The 17,114-nt window shown below is 35.9% G+C and overlaps 1 protein-coding gene and 1 non-coding gene across 2 annotated transcripts in view; both read left to right on the top strand.

The window, feature by feature from the left end:
- Positions 1-17,114, top strand: part of NCKAP1 (NCK associated protein 1) — a 108,429-nt gene that overhangs the window by 78,509 nt on the left and 12,806 nt on the right. The window contains exon 24 of the mRNA XM_065931890.1: positions 12,562-12,655. Within this exon, the coding sequence (XP_065787962.1) occupies positions 12,562-12,655 (94 nt within the window). The remainder of the gene's footprint in view (positions 1-12,561; positions 12,656-17,114) is intronic.
- Positions 15,185-15,319, top strand: LOC136165803 (small nucleolar RNA SNORA16B/SNORA16A family). Its single transcript, XR_010662773.1, has one exon. It is a non-coding gene; the product is annotated as a small nucleolar RNA SNORA16B/SNORA16A family (small nucleolar RNA).

The raw sequence follows: 17,114 nt of genomic DNA, 5'->3' as shown, positions 1-17,114 counted from the left end.
TAACTATCTAGTTTTTGAAAGAATTTAAATTTATGCCACCAAAATTTTTGAATTTACAAACAAAATAGGAAAGACATGTTTAAAAATGCGACTTTTTCTTTGTGAAAATTTTTTGGTGGTTACTTGTGCCTTCCATCTTAGATTACTTAAGAATATGGTATATAACATTAGTAAGTAGCATGTATTTCAGGTATCGCACTTGAGAAGTCTAAATGTGGTAATTTGATTTACTGAAAATCGAGCAAATAGACAGGTGAAGTCAGTTCCTGCAAGATTAATATTTTGCTGAGTGAATAGAGAGCAAATCTCAGTGTAACTAAAAGGAGAGGCAGTATTACCCAGTGGTTAAGAACTCAGTCTTTCAAGTCAGGCTATAATGGTTTTGGTCCTGTCACTTAAGAGCTTTGACTTTGGGTTGAGAATCACTTTAGGTAATATGTTTCAGCTGCTTAGGTACTCAGCATAGTCCCTGACATAACAATAAGAGCTGAGTAAATATTTTAGTATTCATCATGTCATTAACCTCTCACTACTACTTTAAAAGAAAGATCTACAATTCTTGGTTAGAAATCAGCCTTTAGATACTTTATAATGTGGATTTTAAATGCACAGATATTATACTTTACATAGTTTTAAATACACAAACATTGCAATTCTAGTTTTGGTGCTTTGTTTACTTTACAGGCAATATAATTCTTACTTATTAGACTAATTCCTCTGTAAATTCATGATCTCTTTTCTATCCTCCTGTTCTCTGGTAGCAAATTTGTCATCCCAATTTACTTTCTTATGTTCCTTTCAGTATGAGATAATTATGGTCCAGTTATTTAGCTTTTGCTAACTGTTGTTTGTTTCAAGATTGGATAAAGCAGATACTTCTAGAACTGTTAGTATTTTTATTGCTTCTCTGTCATTTAATGTGGCAGGTTAAGCATTATGATGTGATAATAAAAATTAGCCTACACATATCTGTGAGAATTTAAGGCATCTGATGTCCTTAACAGTATTGTAAGGTTCCAAGAGGATCTGGCCTTCCACTTTTTCTCACATTTTTTACTCTTCCATCCCAGCTGGCCTACTTGCTGTTGTGTCATCTCAAAGTCTGTACACTGAGATACTGTGTTAGCTTTTTTTCTGGTAACATTCATATATTTTTCAGTTATCAGAATATCCTTTCTTGACCACACTTTTAAAAATAGCAACCATTACTTTCTATTCTTTTTATCCAGCTTTATTTGTATGTTATTTGTGACCTTTCATGTCATGCATCTCATGTCACTTTAACTAGAATAAAAACTTAATTATAAACTCTCTTCAAACCTTGGTGTTAAATTGATGTCCAGCAGATAGAGGTGCTTGGTAAATATTTGTTGGGTTCAAAAATAAAAACAGGTAGCTTTCCTGACTTTTTACTTTATTCTAGGACTTTTCTAAGTTCTTTAAATGTATTTCATTAGCTCCTTTAAATCCTTAAAACTGGTATTGTTCCTGTTTTACATATTAGAAAAGTAAAACGAAGAAAGATTAAGTAACTTGTCCAGGCTGACATGCTTAATAATAGCTAAGTAAATTTGAGTCTATATGTACAGTTGCCCTGACTCCAGAGCTTATACTGTGCTACACTGTCTCAGAACATGAAAGAGATCTTAGCAGTCACCTAACCTACCCTTAGCTAATGCAGAAACATACATTTTTCTAGGTGGATGAGTTGATCTTCTTGAAAATGAGGCAGTCTCATCAATTACTGTATATTTCTTACTTATGTTTATATCTAAACTTCCCTGGTGGCCCAGGGGGTAAAGCGTCTGCCTACAATGAGGGAGACCTGGGTTCGATACCTGGGTCGGGAAGATCCCTGGAAGAGGAAATGGCAACCCACTGCAGAATTCTTGCCTGGAAAATCCCATGGATGGAGGAGCCTGGTAGGCTCTGTCTATGGGGTTGCAAAGAGTCGGACATGACTGAGTGACTTCACTTTCACTTTCATATCTAAATAGTAATGTTTGATTGACCCTTACTGTTACCTCAAGAAGTAGAGACTGCCTGTAATAAGATGACCCTTCACATATTTAAAGCAATTTTTAATATATTGCCTTTCTCTTCCCTAGGTGAAATATATTCATATGTAGTCTCGCTCTCTTCTGTCACAAATTCTCTTGTTGGTGTCGCTTATAGAGAATAGTGCCCACACCCGAGAATAAACCTCAGCTAGAGATCTTAGCAGCAGCAGCAGCAGAGATCTGATTAGTGAGAGTGCACTTACTTGCCCTGGACACAGTACTTACTATATAATACAATTTAACATAGCGTCAGCACTTTATGTAGCTATACCATGCTGTTTTCAACTTGGAATCAGGTACTTTTTTTTTCCTTTTCTCTTAACCCTTCTTCCTCCTTCTTCCTACCCCCTCCCCTTCACTCCCCTCTTTTGTTTTCCTACACTAACTTGAACCATGGCTTCCACATCTTTTTTTTTTTAACAAGGTTGTTGTTAAGTCACTAAATTTTGTCTGTCTCTTTGCAACCCCATGAACTGCAGCATGCCAAGCTTCACTGTCCTTCACTATCTCCCAGAGTTTACTCAAACTCATGTCCATTCAGTCAGTGATGCCGTCTCAACATCTCATCCTCTGTCATCCCCTTCTTCTCCTGCCTTCAGTCTTTCCCAGCATCAGGGTCTTTTCCAATGAGTCAACTCTTCACATCAGGTGGCCAAAGTTTGGAGCTTCAGCTTCAGCACCCGTCCTTCCAGTGTATATTCAGGGTGATTTCCTTTAGGATTGACTGGTTTGATCTCCTTGTAGTCCATGGGACTCTCAAGAGTCTTCTCCAACACCACAGTTCGAAATTATCAGTTCTTTGGTGCTCAGCCTTCTTTATGGTCCAAGTCTCACATCCATACATGACTACTGGAAAAACCATAGCTTTGACTAGATGGACCTTTTTTAAGATAGACTTTATTTTTAGAACATTTCTATTTCACAGTAAAATTGAACAGAAGGTGCAGAGATTTTCCATACATGCCCTGCTTCACATGTGCATAACCTTCCCCATTATCAACATCCTCTCTCAGAGTGGGTACATATCATCATAATCAGTGAACCTACATTGACATACTATTATCACCTGAAGTCCCTAATTTACATAGGGTTCTTTCTTGGTTTGTGCATCTTGTGGGTTTTAACAAATGTATGAAGTTAAGTGAAATGAAAGTCACTTCACCAAAGAGTTGGTGTCCAACTCTTTGCGACCCCATGGACTGTAGCCCACCAGGCTCCTCTGTCCACGGGATTCTCTAGGCAAGAATACTGGAGTGGGTAGCTGTTCCCTTCTCCAGGGGATCTTCCCAACCCAAGGATCAAACCCAGGCCCCTGCTTTGCAGGGGACCATCTGAGCCACCAGGAAAGCCCAGGAATACTGGAGTGGGTAGCTTATCCCTTCTCCAGGGGATATTCCTGACCCAGGAATCAAACTGGGGTCTCCTGCATTCCAGGCAAATTCTTTACCAGCTGAGCTACCAGGGAAGCCATAACAAATGCATGTTGTCCTTTCAGATTGACTTTTTTTTTTTTAATTTATTTTTTATTTGAAGGAAAATTGCTTTATAATGTTGTGTTGGTTTCTGCAGTACAATGATACAAATCAGACTTAATTATACGTACACCCCCTCTTTTAAGCCTTTCTCTCCTCCTGCCATCCCATCCTCTAGGTCATCACAAAGCGCCAGGCTGGACTCCCTGTGGTCTTAGCAACTTCTCACCAGTTATCTGTTTAGTACATGATAGTGTATATATGTTGCTACTTTCTCCATTCATCTTACTCTCTCCTTCTTTCACTGTATCCACAAGTCCCTTCTCTACATCTGAGTCTCCATTCCTTACCTGCAAATAGGTTCATCAAAATCACTTTTCTAGATTCCCTATTTGTGCATTAATATACAGTATTTGTTTTTCTCTTTATGACTTACTTTACTCTGTATAATAGATGCTAGGTTCATCTGGCTCACTAGATATGACTGAAATGCATTCTTTCTTATGGCTGAGTAATATTCCATTGTATATATGTACTGACTCGTTATCTATTCATCTGTTGATGGACATCTAGGTTGCTTCCATATCCTGGCTTTGTGTAAATAGTGCTGCAGTGAACGTTGGAGTACATGTGTCTTTTAGAATTGTGATTTTCTCAGGGTATGTGCCCAGTGGTGGGATTGCTGGGTCATATAGTAGATTTATTCCTTTTTTTTTTTTAAGGACTCTACATACCATTATCCATAATAGCTGTATCAGTTTAACATTCCCACCAACTGTGTAGGAGAGTTTCCTTTTCTCCACATCCTCTCCAGCATTTATTATTTGTAGATTTTTTGATGGTGGCTATTCTGACTGTTGTGAGGTGATATCTCATTGTAGTGTTGATTTGTGTTCTCTAATAATGAGTAATGTTGAGCATCTTTCTATCACAGTATATACAGACATACAGATGGTTTATTGGCCATCTGTATATCTTCCTTAGAGAAAAGTCTGTTACGGTCTTCTGCCCATTTTTTGATTGGGCTGTTTGTTTTTCTGATATTGAGCTGCTTATATATTTTGGAGATTAATCTTTTGTCAGTTGTTTCATTTGCAGGGTTTTTTCTCCCATTTCCTCCCATTTTGAGGGTTGTGTTTTTAATCTTGTTTATTAATAGTTTTCTTTGCTCTGCAAAAGGTTTTAAGTTTAATTAGGTCCCATTTGTTTATTTGGTTTTCCACATCTTATATTTTGTATGATATTGTTTTTTAGACCTTTATTATTTTCATAATTTTTCTTGTTAGTTATTGTTCATTTTTTTTTTCATTTATTTTTATTAGTTGGAGGCTAATTACTTCACAACACTGGAGTGGGTTTTGTCATACATTGACATGAATCAGCCATGGAGTTACATATATTCCCCATCCCAATCCCCCCTCCCACCTCCCTCTCCACCCGATTCCCCTGGGTCTTCCCAGTGCACCAGGCCCAAGCACTTGTCTCATGCATCCCACCTGGGCTGGTGATCTGTTTCACTATAGATAATATACATGCTATTCTCTCGAAACATCCCACCCTCGCCTTCTCCCACAGAGTCCAAAAGTCTGTTCTGTACTTCTGTGTCTCTTTTTCTGTTTTGCATATAGGGTTAGCGTTACCATCTTTCTAAATTCCATATATATGTGTTAGTATACTGTATTGGTCTTTATCTTTCTGGCTTACTTCACTGTGTATAATGGGCTCCAGTTTCATCCATCTCATTAGAACTGATTCAAATGAATTCTTTTTAATGGCTGAGTAATATTCCATGGCATATATGTACCACAGCTTCCTTATCCATTTGTCTGCTGATGGGCATCCAGGTTGCTTCCATGTCCTGGCTATTATAAACAGTGCTGCGATGAACATTGGGGTGCACGTGTCTCTTTCAGATCTGGATTCCTCAGTGTGTATGCCCAGAAGTGGGATTGCTGGGTCATATGGCAGTTCTATTTCCAGATTTTTAAGAAATCTCCACACTGTTCTCCATAGTGGCTGTACTAGTTTGCATTCCCACCAACAGTGTAAGAGGGTTCCCTTTTCTCCACACCCTCTCCAGCATTTATTGCTTGTAGACTTTTGGATAGCAGCCATCCTGACTGGCGTGTAATGGTACCTCATTGTGGTTTTGATTTGCATTTCTCTGATAATGAGTGATGTGGAGCATCTTTTCATGTGTTTGTTAGCCATCTGTATGTCTTCTTTGGAGAAATGTCTGTTTAGTTCTTTGGCCCATTTTTTGATTGGGTCATTTATTTTTCTGGAATTGAGCTTCAGGAGTTGCTTGTATATTTTTGAGATTAGTCCTTTGTCTGTTGCTTCATTTGCTATTATTTTCTCCCAATCTGAGGGCTGTCTTTTCACCTTGCTTATAGTTTCCTTTGTTGTGCAAAAGCTTTTAAGTTTCATTAGGTCCCATTTGTTTAGTTTTGCTTTTATTTCCAATATTCTGGGAGGTGGATCATAGAGGATCCTGCTGTGATTCATGTCAGAGAGTGTTTTGCCTATGTTCTCCTCTAGGAGTTTTATAGTTTCTGGTCTTACATTTAGATCTTTAATCCATTTTGAATTTATCTTTGTGTATGGTGTTAGAAAGTGTTCTAGTTTCATTCTTTTACAAGTGGTCGACCAGTTTTCCCAGCACTATTTGTTAAAGAGGTTGTCTTTTTTCCATTGTATATCCTTGCCTTCTTTGTCAAAGATAAGGTGTCCATAGGTTCGTGGATTTATCTCTGGGCTTTCTATTCTGTCCCACTGATCTATATTTCTGTCTTTGCGCCAGTACCATACTGTCTTGATGACTGTGGCTTTGTAGTAGAGTCTGAAGTCAGGCAGGTTGATTCCTCCCGTTCCATTTTTCTTTCTCAAGATTACTTTGGCTATTTGAGGTTTTTTGTACTTCCATACAAATTGTGAGATTATTTGTTCTAGTTCTGTGAAAAATACCGTTGGTAGCTTGATAGGGATTGCATTGAATCTATAGATTGCTTTGGGTAGAATAGCCATTTTGACAGTATTGATTCTTCCAGTCCATGAACATGGCATATTTCTCCATCTGTTTGTGTCCTCTTTGATTTCTTTCATCAGTGTTTTATAGTTTTCTATGTATAGGTCTTTTGTTTCTTTAGGTAGATATACTCCTAAGTATTTTATTCTTTTTGTTGCAATGGTGAATGGTATTGTTTCCTTAATTTCTCTTTCTGTTTTCTCATTGTTAGTGTATAGGAATGCAAGGGATTTCTGTGTGTTAATTTTATATCCTGCAACTTTACTATATTTGTTGATTAGCTCTAGTAATTTTCTGGAAGAGTCTTTAGGGTTTTCTATGTAGAGGATCATGTCATCTGCAAACAGCAAGAGTTTCACTTCTTCTTTTCCTATCTGGATTCCTTTTACTTCTTTTTCTGCTCTGATTGCTGAGGTCAAAACTTCCAAAACTATGTTGAATAGTAATGGTGAGAGTGGGCACCCTTGTCTTGTTCCTGATTTCAGGGGAAATGCTTTCAATTTTTCACCATTGAGGGTAATGTTTGCTGTGGGTTTGTCATATATAGCTTTTATTATGTTGAGGTATGTTCCTTCTATTCCTGCTTTCTGGAGAGTTTTAATCATAGATGAGTGTTGAATTTTGTCAAAGGCTTTCTCTGCATCTATTGAGATAGTCATATGGTTTTTATCTTTCAATTTGTTAATGTGGTGTATTACATTGATTGATTTGTGGATATTAAAGAATCCTTGCATTCCTGGGATAAAGCCCACTTGGTCATGGTGTATGATTTTTTTAATATGTTGTTGGATTCTGTTTGCTAGAATTTTATTAAGGATTTTTGCATCTATGTTCATCAGTGATATTGGCCTGTAGTTTTCTTTTTTTGTGGCATCTTTGTCTGGTTTTGGAATTAGGGTGATGGTGGCCTCATAGAATGAGTTTAGAAGTTTACCTTCTTCTGCAATTTTCTGGAAGAGTTTGTGTAAGATAGGTGTTAGCTCGTCTCTAAATTTTTGGTAGAATTCAGCTTTGAAGCCATCTGGTCCTGGGCTTTTGTTTGCTGGAAGATTTCTGATTGTAGTTTCGATTTCCTTGCTTGTGACGGCTCTGTTACTCATTATTTTTGGATCTTTTTTAGTTCAGATTTTTCTCATAGTCTCTTAGTAATCCTTTTATTAACTTAACTGTCTTAGCTATGTCCTTAATGTTATCAAGTATATTCTTATTCTTTAAAATAAATAGTAAAAGTTGATGGTTTGTTTTTTTTTTTTAAGTTGATGTTTTAACATTTCTCTTTTATATCTTGGAGTGACTGTATTTTCTTAGATATTAAAATTTAAAGTTGATGTAATAATAATATAAATAATGTTGGCTTCTTTTTTAATACTATGGATTTTCTGACTCAAGTGTTATTTCTTGGCTGGGTTCTTTTTCAGACATTTAATAGTATTAAACTTGAGTTTAAAAGCTAGTCAAAAGAAACTTTTTGGGTAAGAGTTTAGATTTATTATCTTTGGAGATATATCAGTGTGAGTTAACTTGGGTTTCTCATTAAATGTAATATACCCCAAAATCAGGATGTTTTATAATACTAAAACTTTTTTTCTTTAAAACTTTTGATTTTAGTAATCTTATTTGTGATTTTCCTTACTTGATATGAGTTTTCAGTTTACCTTCATAAAACCTTGCATATTTTATTAGTTGTAAGACTTTTAGAAAAACCACATGGTTATGTTTTGCTGTTTAGGAGCTTTATATTTTTATTTTTTTGCTTCTCAGCACTAAATCATGATTTAGTTGAGCATTTTTCAGAAGGCTTCTTAATGTGGTCAATGATAAATATGAATGCTTTACATTTCTAGCATTGTGCCCATTATCATTTAGATTTCTGCAAAACAGAGCTAGTCCTAAGGATTTAGCTATCTGGAATCGCACAGTGCTTTACAGTGGTTTTCTTAGAGATCATTCTTAACAATCCCAAGTTGTAATGTAGATTTCTATGAATTTAACTACTTTTGTATTATTAAGAACTGGAGGTATTATTCATAACTTTGTTTTCTCAGCCTCGGTGTACTGAGGCCTACTTTAGTGTGTATCCTTATATTTTATTCCATAAGAAATGTTATGGTCATAATATCATGGTGTTTCATATAGACAAGTTCAGTTTGTTTTACACTGTTGTATTTTATTGAGATAAATCTCCTAGTACTTGTTTATCAGTGCTGATTCTAATTTTATTTTGCATTTTCAATGTCCTATAAAATTAGTTTGCTTAGAATACTGAGTTTATAAAATTATATCAGAAATAACAGATTTTTGCTTTCAGTATGGGTAGGCTAGATTATTTAGATCAGTTCTTACCTTAAGGACAACTCTTTTTTAAAAAAATGAAGCTAAATAGAGAGATAGGAAGAAAGGAAAGAAGACAGACATCTTCTAAAGAAAGAAGAGCTAAAAAGACAGTGAGGTGTTTATTTCTAGATCTTAGTTCCCCAACTAGGGAGCCAACTTGTGCCCCCTGCAGTAGAAGCATGGATCCTTAACCACTGCACCACCAGGGAAGTCCCCCTGGAAGCCACTTTTGATGTGAAGACATTTGCTAATTCAGAAGTAAGATTTGTTAGATCCAGCTGTAGTCTTAGTGGTCTTGTGGGGCAAGGAGCTCCATAATCAAAACCCAAGACAAAACCTACCCAAAGTGGGAGTGGAAAGAAATTCTGCTTATATTGCCTTTCACCTTCTTTACCTGATGTTCCTGAATGTAACATCCTCTTGTCAGCATCACTTGAGAAGTTGGGTGTGGAAGATGCTCCAGCCAGGCATATAATAACCCTCTTGTTATCAAACCCAAGTCTTCCTTTCTGTGCCACTGCCTACAATTTCTGAGCCCTGCCTAGGTTCCAAGGCTTCCATTAACTTGCCTTCTGTACTTTATCTCCCTTAAAAGAACTTAACTACTCAAATTTCTCACCTCTACTTATTCTTTGCTCCAGTTTTCATCTTCTAGAAATTCATTGGCCTGTCTCATTAGGTCTTGTTTCCTCTGTTGTTTCCTTTGTTATTGTAGATTTATGCCTTTTAAATTTTTTTCCTCACTTCAGTGGATTTCTGGAAGAAGCAGAGTTTAGACATATATATAGATTTTTCTACATTTAGTCAGCATTTCATGAGGTTTACATACTTGTTTGAACATTTTTATAGGAGAAATTTCAGATAGTGAATCGAAGTATGAATATTTGCATTACTTACTGATACTATCAAATATTCCTCAGAAAAGATTGTTAACTCACACTCTGCACGTTAAAGCATAATGGTGCCAATACAGCATTTTAATCTTTTTTGAAATTAATGAATACATTGTTTTGGGGGATTATAATATTTTTAAGATAGTTCTGTAACTTCTTAGCTTTTAATTTTCTGTTTTTTTATATTTAAATTGACATGAATATTATGTGACTCCATCTTCTTTTTATCTTAAAGGTTACCTTAATTGACCATTTTAATTTCTGTTTTAGCTGAGGATCTTTTTGTTTCAGAATAAGTTTGTGGGCCAATAAAATAAAAGGAAAAGTCTCTTTATATTTAATGTGGAAGTTACTCAGTCGTGTTTGAGTCTTTGCGACCCCATGGACTATACAGTCCATGGAATTCTCCAGGCCAGAATACTAAACTGGGTAGCCGTTCCCTTCTCCAGGGGATCTTTGCAACCCAGGGCTCCCACATTGCAGGCAGATTCTTTACCAGCTGAGCCACCAGGGAAGCCCCTTTATATTTAATGGTTGTGAATAAATCATGTCAGAGACATAGTCACCACTAAGCATGTGTGCTAATGATAAAACATGTTTAGTACTTTCTGTAGAAGAACACAACCAGTCTGCATTCCTACTAAAATTCTTGGGGTGTTTGGAGTAGTGCCCATCAAGTCAATTTCTTCTTCCAGTCCTGCTAGAAGAATTGTTTTGGCATTTTACAGATCATTTCTTCTGTAGTTCTTCAGAGTCCTAGAAGGTGTTTTTTTCAAATGAAGTAAGAAATTTAAATATGAATTGTGCCAAGAATTCGACACTTTAGAACAGAAAAGCAACATTTTTTTTCTTAGTAGTAGTCTTGATTTGTTTCACTTGATTAATCTGAGGTTGTTCCAGATCATTTAGTTATAATTCCTAGTATTAGTTTTCCAGCTTTGGGGCCATTTGTCAGAGATAATCATTCATCATGGCCTTAAATATATAGAAAACTCTGTTTCAGGATGCAGTTGAGGGAGAAAAGAAATTTATATAAACTATACTTCCAAGAAGAGACATCATTAGCTTTTCAAGAGTAATGTGCAGCTAAATACTTTAGGGTGATTGTTTTTAAAATATGGTATCCATATCAGCAGAGGCAGGCTTGCTTTGAATCTTAATTAAAAATACACAATTTTTGGTCCTTCCTAAGACCTCCTAAATTAAGACCTGTGGGGTTGGAGCCCAGCAAGTCCTCCAGATCATTCTGATGCACGCTGAAGATAACAGCCGTTTCTTTAGAGTTTAAAAACATGGATATTAAATTTGACATACCTGAATTCAAATTCCACTGTTTAATATCTGTGACTTTGGGCCAGTTACCTAACCTCTCTGAGCCTTAGTTTTCTCAGTTGTGAAATTGTGGACTGTCACCTCCCTCATTTGGATCAGGGTAAATGGGATTGTTTGTAAGTTGCCTAGTAGAGGAACTTAAAAATGATCACTGTATCTTACTATTTAAATATATACTATTTTGTTTTATTGATTCTGAAACAAAATTACCCTATATTAGTATTTCTGAAATTATATGTGTCTTATATGATTAGAAAATATTGTGTCAGTTTAATTATTAGAGTTTTTTTCTTAATGGCACATGAAATAATGGTGCATTTAAAACTCAGTGTTGTCTGTGATTCACTGATACATGATATTATGTTCAAGATGCATGAACACTGTCAAGGTTGGGCATATATTTGAGTGTGTATTGACTGATGAGACAAGTATTGAATTGGCCTCAGAGAGAGCAGGCAGTCTCTCTAATTAGACATTGTAGAGGTTGAATTTAGCAAATAATTGTGACTGGAACTGATCATCTCAATGTGAGTAAAAGCAAAAATAATCCAAAGTGTAACATAAAATTCATACTGGTATAGGAAAAAATATTTTTATAGATTTTCCATATAGTCTTTTTATGCTTCCCTTAAATCTCTTGTCATCAGCCATTGGTTTTTAACACAGTCCTTGTGTCATTTTAACATTATGCTTGCAACATCTTCCAAACCCAGACCTGCTGAATTGAGATATCCAGGCTTTCCAAATATATATATCCATTATCTCTGCCAGAATAAAGTTAATTATAAATTTGTTTTAGTTATATTTTTTAAATGAAATTACTTTTTCCAGTACTGTTTTTAAGAAAAGAATTCTTTAATGAGTTGTACTTTTCTTAATTAACTATCCTTCACCTCCTTCCCTCTCTTCTCTTCCCTTTTCTCAGTGGTCTTGGAAGAGGAGGTAGATAGTTGACATTTCTCTTTAGTGCTGGGAAGCTTTACTGTTTACAATTTTTATGAAGTGGTACCATACCCCTATGTTTTTCTTCCTCTGTTTTTATGTACATAATCCAGCAATGAGCTCTAGGCTATCTTTAGCCAGCTTTAACTTTAGCAAGTTCTTTTTGTTTTGGTTGGAATTTATTGCTTTCTATATCCACTTCAGTGTCTGCTTTTTATTGTAGGTGCTGTACTGTGTCTAAGCATAAGATAATCCTTTATCCTACTCCTTATCTTTATTGCTTTTTCCTGAACTTCTCCCTTCTTGAATTTGCAAGCTGAAGGAAAACATTAATTTTATCTAACTAATTTTAAGATTCTTTTAATGAAAATAACAAAAACATAGCATAGAGCATCTGGATTTTCTGTATTATTTTTTCTACTTACTAATTGCCAAGCATGTTCTTATGTCATCAACCATAAGGAAGTCTGTGCCTGACCTAAGATCTTTCTTTTTTTTAGAAACTTGTGGTGGAGAATGTTGACGTGCTAACACAAATGCGGACCAGCTTTGACAAACCCGACCAGATGGCTGCCCTCTTTAAAAGATTATCGTGTGGGTAACTCAGGCTTTTATAAGAGTTTTTGCTCAAATGTAAATATAAGTAGTAAGTTATGAAAAGCATTCTTCACTAGAATATTTTTGCAGTGAAAGGATCTTTTAAGTGAATGGTTTATCTGTTTCATAATTATTTTCCTTGCCATACTCTTAGTATCACGTATTAAATATTTGATATCATTATCAGTTAACTCATGAGTCCATTAAATAAGTTAACCTACATTAATTTAGACCAAATGAGATTTAACTTCTGAGTCTGTAACTTTCTAAAAATCAGCATTATTGAGGTATAGCTTATATAAGTAAAATGCATTTTAATGAACAGTGTGATGGTTTTTAACAGATGTATACATCCACATGGGCTTCCCTTAGAGCTCAGTTGGTAAATAATCTGCCTGCAATGCAGGAGACCTGGGTTCAATTCCTGGGTCGAGAAGATCCCTTGGAGAAGGAGCTGGAGACCCACTCCAGTATTCTTGTCTAGAGAATCCCCATAGACAGAGGAGCCTGGCAGACCACAGTCCACAGGGTTGCAAGAGTCGCACACAACTTAGCAACGAAACCACCACAGCCATACATCCACATAACCATTACCGCAGTCAACATGCGGAGCAGCCTGTCAGTCAGTCAGCTCAGTCGCTCAGTCATGTCCAGCTCTTTGCAACCCCATGGAGGATCAGTCTCTTCACCTCAGAAAACTCATGATTCCTTGTAGTCAGTTTCATACCCCTCATTCTATCACTATAGAAATGATAAGTTTGCCTATTCTGTTGTATAAACAGTGTATACTCTTTTGTATATATTGTTGAGATTCACCTCTCTTTGTGAAGTGAATCAGTAACTTGTTGCTTTGTATTGCTAACCTAGGATTATTGCATGAAAACTTGAGCCTCCAACTTAAAATTTTTTTTACATATCTTCTTGATACTGATTCTTTATGCAAGATATATTGTGAAATAACAGTGAATCTTAAGTATTTATTAAAGTGTGTTTATTAAAGTATGTTTATCCAGGCAACTGTTTTAGATCCACTTGAGTTAATTTCATCTGCTTTTTGTCCTTGAACTCAGAGTTATAATTAAAAACTAAGTGTCACACTTCCTATTGATTCAATTTAAAAGGCTTTCCAACTTTAAAGACTTAGTGAAATCCTGAATAAAATACTTTCTATATTTGAGAAAACCAGAGAGTTTATTTTCCCAAATAAGAGATAATCCTGAAGTAAATTAAAGACATGCATAGAGTTTATGTACTTCCCCTTTGATATTTTTCTTTTAAATGTTTTGCAGCTATATCAAATTTTATAAAACTATAAAATGACTTAGAGAATCACTTTTTTAGGCTATCTTATCTTGCTTTTAAAAATACAAACTTATTTAATAAAAATTAATGTAAAACTAAACTACAGGAACTTCCCTGGTGGTCCAGTGATTTAAGAGTCTGCCTGCCAATGCAGGGACATGGGTTTGATCTCTGGTCTGGGAGGAAGGTCCCATGTGCCATGGAGCAGCTAAGCCAATACGCTGCAGCTACTGAGCCAGGGCTCTAGGGCCTGTGAGCCGCACTTCTGAGCCCGCACGCCCGGAGCAAGTGCTTCCCAGTGAAAGGGACCACGGCAGCAAGAAGCCCAAGCACCTCAACAAAGAGTTGCCACCACTCTTTGCAACTAGATATAAAGCCCATGCACAATAATGAAAACCCAGAGCAGCCAAAAGTAAATAAAAGCAAAAAAGGTCCCACTGAACTACATTTCAGGTTGCCTTTTACAGCAGATCAGTGTTTGCCGTAGCTATAAAGGGAAAGCAGCAAAAGATGTTTTGGAGGTGATGAACCTTTGCCACTATGGTGATGATGATAAGTAGATCTACGCATGTTAAAAGTTTTTCCTAGAACTGTACACTGAAAGGGGAAAAAGTCAGGTTTACTCTTGGGAACTTTAGGAAATGAAATTTTTAAAATGAAAGAGATTGACTCGGTAGCATTATGCAGAAGAGGAGTGTGAATAAATAGTACTATTATTTAAATCCCTATCTGATCTCTTTTCTTCATTGGTATACTGTATACTTATATTTTCTAGTATGCTTTACTTTATTCTTATTATTTTTATTTTTCATGTTTCTTTCTTTTTTAAATACTCATCTGACCACCCAACTGGCCTTACTGGCCTGAATTTCATGCTAATAAACAACATTCTAACTATATCATCCGGTTAGAGGCAACTGACCCACTGCTGTGTCCAATGCATGTTTACTATTACTTTTAACTCTCCTATTTGTTGAAATGAAACAAAATATTTTTTGTGATTTGGAAAAAGAAAAGGTCTGCTCAAGAGTTACCTACTTAGGGGATAGAGAAAGCTACTATTTGAGTTGAACTATTTTCCAGAATACTGTCTCTAATCTCGTTTTTACCTTTGTGCTAAATTGATGTACTTTTGTAGCAGTTTGATTTTCATAGTCAACTAACACATTCTTTTAAATACCCTTAAAAAGAGAAATCTATGTAATTTATTAAAAGTAGCTCTGGGGTGGCCCTTATCAAAGCTGCAGCTGCTTCCATATAGCTGCTATGGTCAAAAAGGAGCGCAAGGTGACAGTTTTCCTTGACGGTCGCTGTTCTGTTTGCTGTAACTGATCTGCAACATTTAAGGAAAAGACAGTTCCCATTGTACTTACCATCTCTCAGGTACAACCAGAGACCTTTATTAGAACTGACAATGTTTTCAAAGGCCACCAGAAATGTTCCATTGGTGAGGTCTTAACATGCAAGAATAAGGCTTTTGAGAAGTGGCTTGCAGAGGCCAAGAACCAGTATGGAGATGCAGATATGGGTGGGATACCTGTGCTGGGGAAATCCAGGGGCAAGTGATGCAGATTGTGGCCATGCTTTGGGTCTTTGCCCTGAAAAGCTTAAGGCATCTGTCCAAAGGTGAGTCAAAAACCTTGATTCTGAAAACCAGATGAATGGCACGAGTAGGTCATTCAGGACAATAAATTTTAGAAATAAATAAATAAATAAAAGTAGCTCTGGGGAATTCCCTGGTGGTCTAGTGGTTAGGTACTTTCACCGCTGTGGCCCTGGTTCAGTTCTTGGTGGAGGAACTAAGATCTAACAATCACACACTGTGCCCCCCCCCCCCCCAAAAAAAAAAGCTCTGAATTGGGAGGCAATCTGCAATTAACTTTTGAGTTTTTCAGAATTTCTGTGTGACTTGAACAAATTTATTTTATTTATTGAAGCTGTAAATTAAACAAGATTTCTTACTGTGAAGGTTCTCAGAACTTTTAATATGTTGTTATTGTGCATATTTAAGGGGAATTTATAGATACAGTCTTTGCAAACTTTGTTAAATTCTGGGTAACATCCTTTGGGAAGTATATGATTGTATCACACTATTTATTTTCTGATTGCTCGCTCACCTTATTCTCTGGATTCTTTTTTCTGGGTTTCCTGTCCTGTTTTTTTAGACTGGCATGCCCCTTTGTTCTCACTCCTCCTTAATGTCCATAAATTGGATAACCTATTCTTAGAGAAATCTTTGCTTTTATTCTCTTTCTTTCATCTTTTCTAGATAGTAACAACTTCCTAGGAAGTCTCATTTCTTAACTAATCATTTCATTAAACATTCTCTAGTTTTCTGGGTCTTAGGCACTCTGCTTAGTCCTATAGGTAAAAGATTAATAGGACTTGGAATTTGTATTTGTGCCTTACATTGTTAATACTACTATTTTGATTCTCATCACATTTTGGCTTATTTTATGCTTTTTCATGTGTAGTAATAAATGATGTTTATGGTAAAGATTTAAACAAACCACACAGGAGGTAGAAAGTCAAAACAAAATAATTCATTCCTACTGCTCAAAAGTATAACTGCAGTTAACAGTTTTTCTATACATCTGTCTAGCAATTTGTTATATATATACAAATATGTGTGTGTGTGTGTGTTTCCTATAAATCCTATAAATAGGATTCTATTTTCTTAGTTTTCTTGACAGTGCCTTTAGATTGTTACTTAAGGTCTAGGTTATTGTTCTATGTGTATCTGCTTTCTTATTACATAGTACAGTGCCTTGTGTATTAGGAGTAATTCAATAAATGTTGGCTTTTTAAAAATGAAGATATTTATCCTTCTAATCCTAATTTCCCTTGATTTTATTTAACCAAATTTTAATTTTGAATATAATAGTAATAAATTTCAGAATAATGTTCTCTAACCAAAATGTAAATGATCAAATCCATCCATAGTCTTCAGAAACCTGGTCTTATTGCTCATGATCTTCATTGTTTCTCGACTCTCTGGACCTCAACATCTAGCATCTCCAAGTTCCAGGGCCATTTGACTTTAAGGATCCACTTTGATCAGCAGCTTCTTCTTTCCCTAGTCTGTCTTCTCCTTCCTCATGCCTCTACCGTCACTGTGATAGGATTACACAGGAGGCTACTTACATGATTGTTT

Source organism: Muntiacus reevesi, chromosome 3, assembly GCF_963930625.1.
Source record: "Muntiacus reevesi chromosome 3, mMunRee1.1, whole genome shotgun sequence".
In the NCBI taxonomy this organism is placed as follows: domain Eukaryota; kingdom Metazoa; phylum Chordata; class Mammalia; order Artiodactyla; family Cervidae; genus Muntiacus; species Muntiacus reevesi.
This window is presented reverse-complemented; position numbering and strand designations above follow the sequence as displayed.